The sequence below is a fragment of the Mastigoproctus giganteus genome, chromosome 12 (genome assembly GCF_048544385.1).
Source record: "Mastigoproctus giganteus isolate SK-2022 chromosome 12, ASM4854438v1, whole genome shotgun sequence".
Lineage (NCBI taxonomy): Eukaryota > Metazoa > Arthropoda > Arachnida > Uropygi > Thelyphonidae > Mastigoproctus > Mastigoproctus giganteus.
Window position 1 is genome coordinate 82,675,943 of NC_143586.1, and position 17,035 is coordinate 82,692,977.

The following is a 17,035-nucleotide window of genomic DNA, read 5'->3' on the forward strand; positions in this document are numbered from 1 at the left end:
TAATGATAAATGGCTGGAAGTCAAGAGAAGAATAAATTTTGGATGGATAGCATTCAGGAAATATAGTCACATACTGAAGAGCAATATCCCATTTTGTCTGAAACGTAAAATAATGGACCAATGTATACTCCCCACCATGACTTATGGAAGTGAAACTTGGGCACTCACCAAAAGAATGGAAGAGAAGCTGAGAACCACACAGCGAAGAATGGAACGAATCATATTGGGAATCAGACTGTTAGATAAGAAGAGAAACACATGGATTAGGCAGCAAACTCAAGTAAAGGACATTCTTATCAAAACTAAAGAACTAAAATGGTCCTGGGCAGGACACATAGCTCGAAGACATGATGACAGATGGACTAAGAAAATAACAGAATGGTACTCGAGAGGAGCTAGAAGAAAACCTGGAAGACAAAGGCGGATATGGATAGATGAAATTCATGAGTTTTTGAGTAGTAAATGGATGGCCAGTGCTCAAAACAGAAGGAGCTGGAAAGTTGCTGGAGAGGCCTTCATCCTGCAGTGGATTGAAAATGGCTGATGATGATGATGATGATGATTTGTGCTTTTGTAGCAGATCGCTGGCATCCTGCTTGATTTTTTCCAAGATGGCAGGAGCTATTAGGTTCTTCGTGACGATGGTCCTTCTTTGGTCTACTAATCACTGTTCGGTGACCTGAATATCCGGGTATCGCTCCAAGCACTTGGTATGTAGTCGGGATCTGTACATTTCATGTCATATCGGTCTCTAGCCTGGTTATTTCATAGTATGCTCGCATGATGTATGTATTCGTTTCAATGCTCCACTTCATTCTTTGGCGTTTTTTTCCTTCCTGGGTGATCATTAGTGCAGTTGCGCAGAAAACACTTCCAGTTGGTGTTGCTGGATGGTCTTGCCCTTTTCTTGTGGTAGCCTTACGGGGGGGACAGTGCCACTTGCTCCATTGCCTTGCTCGGGTGACTCTCCAACTTTTCGAACCGACCCCCTCTGCCTAAGGCCTGAACGCGAGTGACTTTATCCTGCACCACATTCTATTATTATTATTATTATTATTATTATTAGCCATATGGTGCAAGGGAAGCCTGGGACTTATGCTGTACCATCCAAAAAAAAATTTCAAGTTAACCCTTGGAAAGAGAGCAAGAGTCAGGAGTAGAAGGGAATTGCCAAAAAAGAGAAGAATGATGGTATTCAGCTCAGGACCCTGGGTGTGCCAAGCCCGTACTCACCAGTCGGGCCCCTCCAACTAAGAAATACTGTTCAATCTTTAGGACTAAATGATGTCAGATGAAATAATGAGATGGGATGCATAAAAGTTATCAGGAGACACAGAAGCCTATGGTAGATATAAGCTGGTCTGTAATCAATTAACAAAGGAGGTTAGGCAAGAGAAATCTGATTACAAGAAGTCATTAGAAAATGATGCAATGAAAAACATCAACGATTCTTTACTTATGTAAACCGTAGAAGGAAGGGGATGAATCAAATTGGTCCACTTGACATCGATGGTTTGATAGTTGATGATTCCACTCAGGTAGCTGACAAACTGAATGAGTATTTTGCATCTACATTCACACATGAATTCTGTAGGAAAGTGGAGGGTTAGAAGCTTATAAAACTCTAACAGGGAGCTAAATGATTTTATAATAATTGAAAGCAAAGTGGAAGAGAAAATTGAGAAGTTATTTATAAGAGAGGCAACTGGGGTGGGTGGAATCTATCCGCCTATTAAAGAAGATAGCAAAGAAAGTAAGCAAACCTTAGCCAAAATTATGAGTACATCCTTGGATTCAGGGGAGGTCCCCGTGGACTGGAGATGTGCAAATGTATCCCCAGTTCACAAAAGGGGATGAAAAGGTGACACGAGTAATTACAGACCTGTTAGTTTCCCCATAACAGAAGTTATGGGGAAAATATGGAGTCACTAGGTAAAGGAGCACTGGAGTACCATGTAGACAATTCTGCAGTTATAGTTCAAACACAGCATGGATTTGTTAAGGGGGAAACCTTGGCAGAGAAATTTGATTGGATACTATGTTGTGGTCACAGTGGAATTGGATTCAAAAAATGATTTTGATATCATATACAGGAACTCCCCGACTTACATAGCGTTCCGTGGAACACTACGTAAGTTGGAATTTCCCCCATGCTTGTGCAGCATTCACAACTGTGCTCGCTGAATTGATTGAATGAAAAAAGAAATATTCAACGAATATGTGAATAGAATTATTTATTGTATTTATTCAATTTTTTATCTCATGCGTAAGAAAAATTACAAAAGCGTTCAATTTAAAAAAATTTCAAAATTATAAAATTATAAAAAAAGAGAGGCGACAAGCATAATGTCAGTAAGTTTTATCTGTCGATCATCATTGGCAGATTTGACATCTTCAGCTGATAAGTATGCCACTGCGGAGTTCGAGGGCTGTGGAGATTTAAAGGGGTTGGGTGCTCAACCTTACAAAAGAACATATTAATGGATGACTATATAGTGGCTTTTTTCTTTTCGTCGTAGATTTCTTTGTAGCAAGCAAACATATCATTCCCCCCTCTCTTAACTATTAAGAATCGTTTGCTGTCAGGATCCATCTTCTCAAACCTCGACATTGCCGATTCAGTTTCACAAAATGCCATTACCATCTCTCTGGTGATGAAACGTTTCAGCTCCTCATTTGGTTCATCTTGAGCTTCGTCAGCATTTTCTTCTTTCACGATCGCTGCCTGTGAGTCAATAAGTTCTTCGTTAGATAATTCCTTCTTTTCTTCCTGTATTAACTTCTCCATGTTTTTGGCATCAACCTCGAACTGAAGTAACTCTGCAAACTTTACAATTGTATCTGTAACCTCTTCATATGATTCGTGTTTTTCAAATCCTTCGAAGCCTTTTATGTGCCTTGGTCATATTTTCTTCCATGCGCCATTTAAACAACTTTTATTAATTTCCGCCCAGGCCTTATTAATGTTTAAGATGGCGTGGTAAATATTATAAGATTTCGAAAAGTCTCTTAATGTAAACTGCTGAAAATGCTTGAGCAAAAGTTGAGCGTAAATAGTATGCTTTTAAATTCAAAATAACACCCTGAGCCATAAGTTGGATGAGTGAAATCATGTTTGGCTGTAGAAATATGACTCTAACGTTCGAATTGAAATCATCTAGGTGCATAAGATGTCGAAGAGTATTATCTAATAGAAGCAAAATCTTGAAAGGAACTTCGTTGTCTTTACAATATTTTTTTCAACTTCAGGAATGAAGCAACATTTCAACCAGTCTTCAAAGAGATTGAATTGTTATCCACGCTCTCTGGTTCATTTGGAAATGCACAGGTAGGGTGGCTTTATTGATGCCCTTAAATGCACAAGGATTTCCAGAATGGTACACAAGCAGTGGTTTTAATCTGTAATCTTCTGCTGCATTTAATTCTGCTGCATTAACCCCAAGCAAGAGCATGGCACTATCTTTTGATGCCTTGCAACCTGGCATTGCATTTTCTTCCTTGGCAATTTATGATCCGGGCTTTTTTTTTTTTTTTTTTTTTTGCAATACAGAGCAGTCTTGTCGATGTTAAAAATTTGCTGCGTCGAAACAGCCTTCATCAATAATTTTTTCCAACAGTTCACAAAATTTCTCTGCAGCTGCAGAATCAGGACTGGTGATTTCCCCGCATACTTTAACGTTGTGGAAACCAGTGCAATGCTTGAACCTATTAAACCATCTGTTGCTTGCCGCAAACTTGGGTTGGGGGTTGCCGTACTTATGCTTAATATCTTTATAAATACTAGTTCCTTTTGCTTGAATGGTGAATACTCAGGGGAACTCGCTTCTGAGTCTGATTTTCTATCCATATTATTAACAGCTGCTCCATCTTCGATATAGCATCTGAACACTAATATTAAGTGCTTTCATCCTTTGACATGTTCTTTTTTACACGCACTGTTCTGTAAAATAGTATTCACTGTTGAAGCAGCGAGACGTAATTCCCTTTCAGTAGATGACAAACTTTGTTCTGCTTTGCACTTAATCATTTTAATCTTCATTTCTAAATCAATTTTGTTTCGTTTCCAGGCACTACCACCACATGCACTTTCTGTTCGTCGCTTTCCCTTTATCATTGTAAAACGTAAATGGGAATGAAGAGAAGTTTCTGAAAATTTGTTTTATATATGATTGAAGATTTCAGTGAAGGGAAACACATTTCACCATAATACCTTAACATAAGCCGACCGGGCTAGCCAGGTGGGTAAAGTGCCTGCCTGGCAACCCAAAGGTCGCGGGTTCGAATCCTGCCTCGGGCTTGGATCAGAGTACTGCAAAAACCTTGGGAGGTGCATTATGGCCATAGAAGCCAATGCTCCAACAACTAACTAAAAACAAACAAACAAAAAAAAAAAAACCTTATCACAAAAACCCACACAATTTCAGTTATTAGTATTATTGCAAATGCAATAAGATCGAGTTTATTACCCGTTTATAATTAGATGCACTAACAGAAAAGCCCAATTAACCGGAAAGTTCATATTGTTTTTTGATTGTGACATTCAGAAACGTCCTTTAGAAAAATATAACAAAGGTGTTCAAAATTGATTCTTATTTCGGGAACATATGATAATGATGAAAGGGTAGTGCAATTTCCATTATAAATATGACCTTATAGAGAGATAAAGAGCTTAGTTCTATATCAAAATTGTCAGCTTCCAAGGACTTGGAATGAATTACAAACAAAAGAATGTGCTATTGGATTCACATTACGATATTTTTACGATACATCCATTTATTCCTCCGGGATGCAAAATACGTTTCCGCGATTTTTCTAAGTTTGCACCAGCCAGCAAAAACTTACGTAAAGTCAAATTTCAGTAAGTTGAGTATTACGTAAGTTGGGATAACAGCCAAGGATAACACTGACCTCCAAGAATCCCATTTTTCTTCCAACTCATGTATTAATGATCTTGGTAAAACACCTCCCACCATTCCCAGCATGCTCCATTCAATGCCTCTTGTGGTCTTCCGTCAAAACGATGTCAGAAGGATTTTGATGAATCTTGATGCTAAGAAAGCTCCAGGTCCTGATGGTATTTCTCCACTTATTCTCAAAACCTGTCCCCGAACTTACTAATGTCCTTTGCTGCCTTTTTTCACTTTCTTATTCCAAAGCTGTTTTTCCTTCTGCTTGGAAATTTTCTCATATCCAGCCATTTCCTAAAAAGGGTGACAAATCCCTCCTGTCCAATTATCGTCCACTTATGTTGGTGTCCCCGAAGGTTTGTTCTTTGCCCTACTCTTTTCCTCTTGTATATGGCTGGCAGGATTCATTCAACTGCCATATTAATGACCTTCTTCCATTGACCGAAATCCCATCCATAGTTCAGCCAACGATAGCACATTGCATTCCACTTTCCATTTTGAGAAACCTTACCCTGCTCAATCAGCTTCAACTTCTTGAATATCCACTACCAATTCCTTAAATGCCAATCTCCAGGTAATTCTCCAGTGGGTCAAAGACAACTTAGTTGATTTCAATACTTCTAAAAAACTCAGTCTTATCTTATATCTCACAAAAAGGATTCTTCTGTTCCTATGCTTATCTTTGGTGACACTCGGATTTCTAGGCAAAATGATATATCTCTTTTGGGGATTACCCTGACTTCTAATCTCTCTTGGCACAAGCACGTTAGAAATATTGCTTCCTCTGCATCTAAAAAACTTGGGTTTGTCTTTTGCTCTCAGTGTTACGTTTCTTCCAAATTGCTGTTTACTCTGTACAGATCGCAAATTGGCCCTACCACGGAATATTGTTCCTACTTCTGGGGCGGCGCCCCCAAATCTCTCTCACAGGCTTCTTGATTCCATTCAGAAGAGGGCAGTTAGGTTCATTAATGATCATCTCTAACAGAGTCTCTACTTGCTGTCTCATAGACGTACTCTTTCTGCTGCATGCCTTTTCTACAGATATTTCCATGGGCACTGTTCTTCTGAATTGGCTTGTATAATTCCCGCTCTCTCTTTCAAAACACTCCAAACACGTGCCACCAACATCCACTTACTGTCCAATTTCAAACTCACAGAACCAACTTTTCATCTTCCTCGTTTATTCATTCAACTGCCGTTTTATGGAAGAACCTTCCTTCATATGTATTTCCAGAAAATTACAGTCTACAGAAGATTACATGTAATGTCACAAATATCTTCCCTTGTCTTCTCAACCTCCAACTCAAGCACAGTACTAAGTACTATAGGTTCTAATACCTCTCGTGTTTGGGGTTTCATAAAAAAATGTTTGCAAATGATACGAAGGTTGGTAATGTCAGTATTCTACTGCAACAGAATCTAGAAAAAAGTTGAGCAGATGGGCTTGAGAGGTGGCAACTGAAGCTTAACATTGACAAAAGCAAAGTACTGCATGTGGGTAGCAGTAACCCCAGAGTAACCTACCAACTGTGCAGTTCTGCACTCAGGATAGTGGAGAATGAAAGAGACCTGGGGATAATTGTGCAGTGCAAATCAGCTGCAAGTGTATCTCATGGGATCTTGTCAATGATATACAGGATTTTGCTAGCAGGTACGAGGAGGTGATTATCCCCTCATATAAGGCAATGGTCAGGCTACACCTTGTACAATGCATACAGGTTTGGAGGCCTCATTTTACGAAAGATGTAGAGCTGCCAGAACGAATACAGAGAAGGGCAACGAGATTAGTTGGTGATATAAAGGGTTCCTGTTACCAAGAAAGGCTTAAATTCTGTAATTGCAGTGTCTGGAGACTAGGTAACTGCCTAGTCTACAGACACTGCAATTACAGGATAAAGTAGATGATCTAATCACATCCAAAAAGTAGATGATCTAATTGAGGTGTATAAAGCCAACTTGATGTTTTTGAACCCTTAGCCATAAACTATTTTGTCTTCCACATTTTATTTACAATATATTACATTCTACATATTTCCACAGAAATATAAGCTATGGATTTTAAGATAACTAATTTAATACACTTGAAACAATTAGCATCACAAGCAAAGCCCTTCTTTTTAAAAAAAAAATTTTTTTTTTTTAGTTCCATTCCCTATTGATGTAGTTATATCTGAAAAATTTTAAATTGTTGGTTTATTCAGATGAAATTCTTTTAATGTTAGTTGATCATTTGGGTTTGTCAGTGGACATCTTAGATGTAGCATATTAAAAAGATGTCATTTAAAATTCTGGCCATGTTATACAGCTCTTACCATTTCTTGTAGGGCAATTGTGTGCATAGTTTAGTGCTCTATTGTTCAGGGACACATTTAACTGTAACTTACTATATTAATATTATGCTTCAAAATGTATTAGAATAGTTCACAAAAAAAAAAAAAAAAAAAAAAGGTTACATGTGTTAAAAATTTTTTTAAAGAGCAATAATAGTGTAATTTTTATAAAGCATTTATTTATAATTTCTTGATCTTTTTGAACTAGCTTGCATTGTGATGTTCACATTGTAATATACAGAAAAATTCTGGAATGGACACAGTCGAAGTCAACTTTTTTCAAAACATTTTTACTTTTGCCTTATTATGTTCACATTGTAATTTGTGTTTTGTCCTATGTGGTTTTTGAGATTGTACCTAATTAAATTACAGGTGCCTTAGGGGGGCGTATGCTGTCAGCTGCCCCAGGAGCTGAAGCAAAGTATATGATTAGAAATGGACATTTAACTAATAATGTATTTGGGTCTTCTAATTCTCTATTTCCAACAAGAACCTTGCAAAGAAAGTGAGTATTTTGTTGAATATATGCCTGTATATTTATGAGTGTAGATATCTAGGTTAGCTTTATATTACCTTCTCTTTCATTGTATTGGTAACGGTGAGAACCTGTCACCAGTTTATAAAAAACTCATGAATAGATTATTTTCTTATAAAATAAAAACCTGGTTCACCTTTTGTAAACTAACTTTCACTTTGGTTAAAGTATAAATAATATGGAAGATGCATCACCAATGCTGGATTTAGGTAGTCTGTTATCTTGGTGCACCCCCTCAATGTGGGCACCTGTATGTGGTCGGGGGATGCCCCAGTGATGCTGGTGCTGCTGTTCCTCCTGATGAGCATCACTGAGGTCCAGTGCCCACACCTGCTCTTGAACACCTTCACTAATGGCATAAGATAAAACCAAGAACATGAGGAGGGGAGATGGAGACAGAATAATTAGCAGAGAACATGAAGCAGCTCAGCAAAATCCTTTTTAGGGAAGCTGAACTGTGGATGCTTCTTTTGGGAGTGTCTGTGTCTCTCTGTTCAAGTTATTGAACAGAAAATGAAAGATAAAAAGTTCAGTTTGGCAATAACAAGGTTAACTAGATCTGAATGGGATCCGAAAAGAAGGCTGCTTAATTTATATTACAAAACAGTGTTTTTACCCATTGTAACCTATGCTGCCTCAGTGTGGTATCATAGAGTTGTAAATGTTAAGTTTAAACAAAAATTATTTTTGATCCAGAGGTCTATGCTTTTAGTTATTTTAAATAGTATGAACCAGAGCTGTAATGCTCAATACGTTCTATGTTGATATCAATATTTGTAAAATAATACGAGGAGTTTACCTCAATATAGTACGTAGAACACATCCGTATGATACTCTCCAGAAATTAAAACGAAAAAATCGAATTAGAGTAACAAATAATTTAAAAAATAATTAAAAATTAATTTAAAACAATAAAACTCAATTTAACACAATTAAAAATAAGAAAATTAATTAAAAGGATTTAACGAAAAAAAATTGCAAAATTCTAAATTTTTCAATTTTTTTCGTTAAATTGAAAAATTAACTGAAAATTGAAAATCAGTTGGAAAAAAAAAAAAATTCTAAATTTCACGCTTACTCGAGATTCGAATAAAATTCAATTTAATATTCATCGAAAGCCTACAAACACTGGTATGCTTCTACATTATAACGGCTATCACCCCGTTCACCTACTAAAGATCAATTATCTTTAATCAATTTCTAAATGCCTACAAATATTCAACGACGGAATCTGCTTTGGACTCAGAAATACAAATATTAACCAGCAGATTCTTAAACAGGCGTTATCCCCTTGCTACAATAAACCGAATTAGAATACAAAATACTACACCAATCAACAATAGTAATATCAAAAAATACTTTATTTCTGTCCCATATGTTGAACACTGGCACAAACAGCTTAACAGATTCTTTAAAGATACCGATTTTAAATTGTGGCCAGGCCAATATGGAAATTACACACTATAGTGAACAATCAATCAGTCCTTTCCTCATTTGCAACACAAATTAATGACCTGGTATACAACATTTCTTGCAGTGATTGCAACTCATCTTACCAAGGCGCCTCCGTAGCCAGGTGGGAAGGAGCAGCAGTGCGTAGCACACGCTTCTTGATTAGACCGGGGTTCGAGCCCATCACCACCAAATACGGTGAATGCGGAAAGGTCAGGGAATGACCACCGCATATCCCGGAGCAATATGGCCTTAGTTGCTAATGCTCCTAAAAACCAATAAACAATAAACAATCATCTTACCAAGGTTCGACACATTTTCCTCCGAATATTCGTGTTAATTAACATGGGGCCTCAGTTCATGCTTCTCGTTCAGAAGTGTCAGAATTAGCCTTCAGTGCCGTTAATGAAAAACATACTTTTTTATTTAATGAGGCCAAAATACTTATTGGCCAATGTAATGATACGCGACTATTAATTGTAGAAACTGTAGAAATTAAATTACACAAGAATTCTGTTAATGTTTGCCGGCCATATCTGATCTCCGAATCTTGGGCTTTTATGCGCATGCGCGAAGACAAATAATCCCTATTTAAGTTTCATACTCAACCCTATTCGGTAATTTTCATTCCTGTGATCACAACATACGGTCAAAAAGCGTTGTCAGCTTCAGGAAGCAAAATTGTTTTGCCATTTTTTTTTGTTAAATTCTTTCAATTAATTAATTTTCTTATTTTTAATTGCATTAATAGATTTTTAATTATTGTTTAAATTATTTGTTACTCTATTGTAAGTTTTTCGATTTTTTTCATTTTAATTTCTGGAGAGTATCATACAGAAGTATTCTACGTACTATATTGAGGTAAACTTCTCTTATTATTTTACAAAAAAAGTTATTTTAAATGTATGCGGGACAATTTCAACTAATGCAATGCAGGTGTTGGCCAGGCCACTTACCATTGGACTTATACGTTGTGTATAGGCATTTTGCTACTATAACAAAAAAGGTATAATTATTTCTTTTATGAATATTACTAATGATAATGTTACTGATTTGACTAAGGCCAAGAAGGATATTTTAAATCAATTGGTTATGAAATGGCAACAGCGGTGGGATATAAGTGACACTGGGGAGGTGACGAGATTGTTTATCCCCAGGGTTAGTTTTACTTAGATAATAAGGATAATAAACGGTTTTTTCCAGTAATGGAATTGTGATATGTCCTGACTGGCCACGGGGCCTTCAATTTTAATCAGTTGAGATTTAATTTATTGTAAGAGTTGTGTGTAACTGTTTTTCGGCACTTTAGACATTGGATAATCCTTATGACAGGTCTTTAAACCTAAGGTAAATTTAGAAGGTGATTATTTATCCACTTAATCCACTAGCAATCCCACCCCCCAGCCTGGGAGCCACAGCTGGCTCCCAGGCTGGGGGTGGGATTGCTGGCACCCACCTGTGTAGAATTTTCTCCAGTGGGTGTGGAATTTTTTAATTATATATTATAATTTAAATTTTTTTTTCTTTTAAATTTAATTTAATTTATTTTATTGCTTATTTTTATTTACTTATTTATCTACTTTTTCTTTTTTTTTTTTTTTTTTTTTTTTTGCTGGCTTCGAGGTTATGTACACTGGGAGTGTGATTCCTGGCACCCACTGGTAAAGCACTTTTCCCGGTTGGGGTTCCCCCCCCCCCTCTTCATAAATTATATATTTTATTTTATTTATTTATTTATTTATTTTTTTTTTTTTTTTTGTGGGCTCCCAGGTTGAGTATCCTGGCTGCGAGATTTTGTGCTTTAGCACAGTAAGATAATAAGATATACTTTCAGGGAGTTTCTTTTTTCTTTTTTTTTTTGGAGGTTTTATCCAAATAGAGTATATACAAGTGGAGTTAGGTGAGAGCCTGGGAGTCACTCATGACATGGACACATATACATGTTCAAGTTATTGGTTCTAGATCATCATCACTAGAATCCAGCATTTTTGCCATACAGATAGTTGTCCGATGGCACCAGATTTCCCCCATCTCCGCTATGTTTGCCACACACTGTGATCCATGGACATTCCAGAAAGGGAAAGTCTTGTGGTTGAGGAGGGCCTGGCCTTAATACACTGCTTTGGTCCCTGCTTCTGCCAAGACAGGAGGTCCTGTATTAGCCTGTTTTGGATCAATTGGCTAGCAAGGTTACTTGCTAGTGTCAACTTTATCCCAATAGATCTCCTTCCCTTTGGTCCTGGAACAGGGTCAAAAACTATTGGATGTATGGGAATAGTTCCTAGGTAACTCTGGTGTCTCACTTGCTAGCACACCCCCTTGCTAGTTCATAAGTGAACATCTCCTTGTTGGGCACCACCTTGGGTGGAGAACCTTAAAGGTTCTGCATTTAATTGCTCCCCTTCTATGAGTAATTTAAATCTTTCAAATTGATGAAGAACGTAATATAACACCTAAAAAGAAATCTGAACAGAAGCTGCACCTTCTCCTGTACCTCGTTAACTTATTATACATGCTACTAGTGAAAAGGAAATAGATAAAATGTCGCCCTTCTTCTTTCAGAAGGGTCTTATTGAAGGGCTGGCAGGATCTCCAAAGTCAGTAAAACGATTTAGATAGGGTGATCTTTTAGTAGAAACATCCTCAGTGCAACATTCAGAATTGCTTCTCCAAGGAACACTGAATACATCCCATGGTATAATTGCCAAGTGGAATCTCCTCGAAACATCTGAAGAGGAGGTATGCACCGAACTGAGAGATCAGGGAGTGACAGCTGTTAAGAAGATATTTATATGTAAAGAGGGAAAACTAGTCCCAGCTAAGGTTCTTATTCTTACAGTTAACATTCATAAACCACCGGCGCCTCTGTAGCCAGGTGGGAAGGAGCAGCAGTGCGTAGCACATGCTTCTTTTTGTTTAGACCAGGGTTCGAGCCCGTCACCACCAAATACGGAGGATGCGGAAAGGTCAGGGAATGACCACCGCATATCCCGGAGCAATATGGCCTTAGTTGCTAATGCTCCTAAAAACCAAATAACAAACAAACATAAACCACCTACTTCCATCAAGGTTATATATCTGAATTGTCCTCTAACGCTGTACATTCTGAAACTGTTGTGATGCTTCAGGTGCCAAAAACATGGTCGCTCTCAGATAGCGTGTCACGGATTACCTGCATGTGCTCACTGTGGAGGAAAGGAATGTGACACAAAAGAATGTTCTGCCTTGAAACCAGCATGCTTGAATTGTGGTGGTGAATACCATGCATATTCAAGGGCATGCCAAAGATGGAAAGAGGAAATTCCAAAAAATTAAGGTGGCACAAAACACCCATATGCGAAAGCAGAGAAACAGGTAATATCAGTAAATAGTGGAAAATCATATGCACAGGTAGTTCTGAGAAAGATTTCTATTTCAAAGGAGACTAATATTTCGGCCTCATCATGTGATTCTTTTACACCACAAGCCTGAAATTTAATGACATAAGCACATCAAGATAAAGCAGTCGCTACTTCCATCTCAATACCAACTAAAGAAATAGCATGTAAAGAAAAACCTCCTCCCATTAAGACCTAGCCTGTTATTAGTGGAATGCAGGATGCAATGGAGGTAAATGAAGAAGAAAGTGTGGATGAACATATTCTGGATCTTTATCCTGAGGAAGAAGTGGATACTGGGCACCCTCTGTTTCCCAAAAGCAGAATAAAAACTAAAGGAGGCCAATCAAAACCCATATCACTTCGGAAGCCAGCCAGCAGTTCCACTAACTCCATGTAATAATCCCTAAATTATTACTATGGAATTGTTTTGGATTCCGAAGAAATATGGAGGATGTAAAAATGCTCCTCCATAAACATGAACCTGTTTCCTTTTGTCTGCAGGAAACGTATTTAAAGGCAAATGATGCCCCCATCCTTTGAAATTTTACTGCTATCCATATGGTCAAGAATGGGGATGGGTCCCAATCCTTGTTAGTAACCATACCCCTTTCTCACCTGACAGTTGAACACCAACTTAGAAGCAATAGCAGATCACTTAGCAATGGGTTTTTTACTCAGTCTGTTCTATATATTTGCCTCCCGGAATAAACATTTCCCAGGCAGATCTCAACAATCTTATTATGCAATTGCCCTCTCCACTTCTACTTTTTGGAGATTTTAATGAATATACCCTGTGGGAGAGCGCAGTAACCAATGAACAAGATCGTATTGCTGTCCTTATGAGTCGCATAATATGCAACAATAACGCTCAACAATAACGGCCTCTCCTTACTAAATGTGGCACTTAACACCTATTTCCATGTGCATACCCACACTTTCGGTGTGTTCCATGTGCATACCCACACTTCCCTACTACCTAAGCTTTCCTGGGAGGTGAAACAGAATCCTTATGGAAGTGATCGCTTTCTCTTAATATCTACCATAGTGCATGGACAACCTTCTCGTCCATTTAGAATACCACAGTGGAAGAATGATCAAGCAGACTGGAGTACATTCTCACTGCTTATGGAATTTGATCCTGTTACAAATTCAACGGGACTCAATTGATGAAGTACATCGGAGTGTATTATCCATGCAGTGGCAATTGTAATTCCAAAAACATCCTAATTTCCACGTTTATTAATGGCATGGTGAAAACTGTAAGGAAGTCACAAAATCAGGCATGGGGGGAAATTCTGACATTATCTCACCACTGAACATCTTATAGCCTTTAAATGTGCCCATGCCAAAGCACAATTTATACACCATCAGAGCCAAAAGGAATGCTGGTCCAGTTTACATCCTCGGGTAACCAGATGACCAGTGCCAAAGTCTTGGAAAAAATTCAGAAAATTAGGGTAAAAATACATCACTTCCCTCATATATGTTACAACACAATGGGCGTGCATTAGTAGACTCAACTGCTATTGACAGTGCTCTAGGAGAAGTATTCTCCAGAATATCTGGTGAAACTTCATACTCTGCAGAGTTCCTGGTTTTAAAAAAGCAAGTTGAAAAACAATAACTCAACTTTTCTTCAATCAAAGCTGAGCCATATAACTAACAATATCCTAGAAGTATTTTCTAGCATATATGCTGAAACGCATACTCTGAAGAGTTCCTGGTTTTAAAGAAACGAAGCTGAGCCTTATAACCTGCCTTTCAGTCAAGTGGATTTAACCATTGCACTTGCTATTTCAAAGGCCAGCGCTGCAGGACTAGATTATATTCAGCATGAGATGAGAAAACACCTCCTGTCTCGCTCTCTAAAGCTGTTGCTATATGTCTACAACTGAATTTATTTGAACACTACTTTACTGTTCTGTGGGCAGCTACTCTCACTGAATCCAGCCTTAGCCATTGCAAAATATTGTAGTTGTTAGCCGTGGTGTGTGTATATATATATATATTTTATTTTCTAATATATATGGTTTCCTGCAATTGGGTATATCTACTTGCAACCAGCTGCAAAGACAGAACTTGGTAATATTACTTATATATATATATATATATTCATTTTGTGTACATGTTGGACATTATATATATATGTGTGTGTGTGTGTGTGTACACACAAAGGGATGGGTCGATAAGTTTTTAGCTAAAATAGATCACAAAGATTTTCATGAGAGATAATATTGCATATCTCTACTTGGACTCTTGTGTGTTCACAGAAAGTTTTTGGTTTATAACTATATCCTCCTTTACAGAGGGCATTGATTAATTGTGCAAGGTGAATGAAAATGGCGACTGTTGAGACGATCGAGCACCAAGAAGTCACTAAGTACCTTCATTTAAATGGAATGGCGCTGAAATTCATAAAGCCATGCAATAAACACTAGGGGAATCTTGTCTTTATATGTTTCAGAATTTAAGTGTGGATGAGACTAGTGTTGAAGATGCTCCCTGCAGTGGGGTGGCCTTGTTACCGTGTCAACACTTGTAAATGTGGCTGCCGTTCATGACCTGATCACACAGACTAACATTGAAGAACAATGGGATAACAATCAGCATCTCCCATGAGCAAATTCATAATATTGTGGTGAATGTTTTAAAAATAAAGGTTTCCTTGAAGTAGGTCCCTAAAGAATGCAGATCAGAAGGGGGAAAGAATGAGTTGTTGCCATAAGATTGCGCAGCATTTTGAAGCTAATGAAGCTCAGTTTCAGGGCCGGTAAGTCACTATGGATGAAACATAGGCCACTTCAACCCTTAAAAAATAAAAAATAAAAAAAAAAATACAGTCGAAACATACATTGGAGGTATTCCTCTTCTCCTCCCACCTAAAAAGTTTCGAATGTAGAAGTCGGTGGGGAAAGTTATGGTGTCCATCTTCTGGGCTGCAAAATGAGTGATCATGGTTGATTTCCGAAATGATGTTCCGGTATCAATGCCAAATATTTTCTGAGGAATTGAAGCTCAAGTGTGAGGGGAATTTATTATTATTAGCCATATGGTGGAAGGAAGCCTGAGGCTTATGCTGCATCAGCCAAAGAAAATTCACAAGTTACCTTGAGAGAGAGAGAGAGAGAGGGGAGCCCGAAGTAGAAAGGAATCACCAAGAAAGAGAAGAGTGATGATATCCAGCTCAGGACCCTAGGTGTGCCAAGCCCATACTCACCAGATGTGAGCCCCTGGGGCACCAATACAAATTGATGGCGAATCACCATTTATGATTGGCTAGTCGCAACATTACTCAGCTGGCCTACTCGCTGGATTTGGCTCCATGAGACTATTTTCTATTTCCAAATCTCAAAAAAAAAGACAGAAATTCAACAGTGATAATGCTATCATGAATGCAGTCAGCACCAGTTTGAGTCAACAGCTTCTGAATTTTATTTGAGTAGGTTACAAAATCAAATAGTTTATGCCAAAGTGGGTAGACCTAGTATTTTAGAGGTATGTAGAATGTATAGTACGTGAATTGGTTACAGCTTGCAAAACAGAAGATACTCATTGATATTAGACTTAAATTTCTGTAGATTGAACAGCAGTTGTATCCATTTCACAATATGTCTGTGTAAGGATTGTTTCTGCAAGGTATAATCTGTGTTGCCACAATATATTCTTTAAAGTAAATGCAGAAACTTATGTCATCAGCCCATTTCATAATGTATACGTGATCGTCCGTTTTTCAGCTGTGTTATTATGGATCATGTTTTTCTTTCCCCTCTTACTCCCATCTTACTGCCACCATCGCCCGACTTTCAGGAATGGCATACCTGCAATAACAGTTAATGGAACCTGTTGGAAGATGTGCCTCTTGAAATTTGATAGAGGATGTGGTTTATTCATGAGCCTGCTTTTCCATAATGTTTCTGACTTTAAATATAGAAAAAGTACAGTAACTTATGGATTGGTCTGAACAGCCATGTATTGTAACTACCATGATCACTTGAGATTAGTTTGTGTGGTTATAAAGCGTAATGAATAGTCCTGAAATGATGACACATGCTAATAAATCACCAACTCCACACATTTAATGCTGCACTGAACATAAATCTTAGGCGCCTCCGTAGCCAGGTGGGAAGGAGCAGCAGTGCGTAGCACACGCTTCTTGATTAGACCGGGGTTCGAGCCCGTCACCACCAAATACGGAGGATGCGGAAAGGTCAGGGAATGACCACCGCATATTACCGGAGCAATATGGCCTTAGTTGCTAATGCTCCTAAAAACCAAAACAACAACAACAACAAAAACATAAATCTTTAAAATAAAAAGATTTATTTTGACTCCTTTTTATGTTTTATAATTTGAGTAATAAGGTTAGATAAATAAATTAATAATTGACAGTTAATTTGATTGTGTCATATCTCAAAAATAGACTTTTGA

General features: G+C 37.8%; 1 protein-coding gene across 1 annotated transcript in view; it reads left to right on the top strand.

Moving 5' to 3' along the window:
- Positions 1-17,035, top strand: part of pum (pumilio) — a 415,697-nt gene that overhangs the window by 314,707 nt on the left and 83,955 nt on the right. Inside the window, exon 13 of the mRNA XM_090386283.1 lies at positions 7,613-7,745. Coding sequence (XP_090242409.1) covers positions 7,613-7,745 — 133 coding nt within the window. The remainder of the gene's footprint in view (positions 1-7,612; positions 7,746-17,035) is intronic.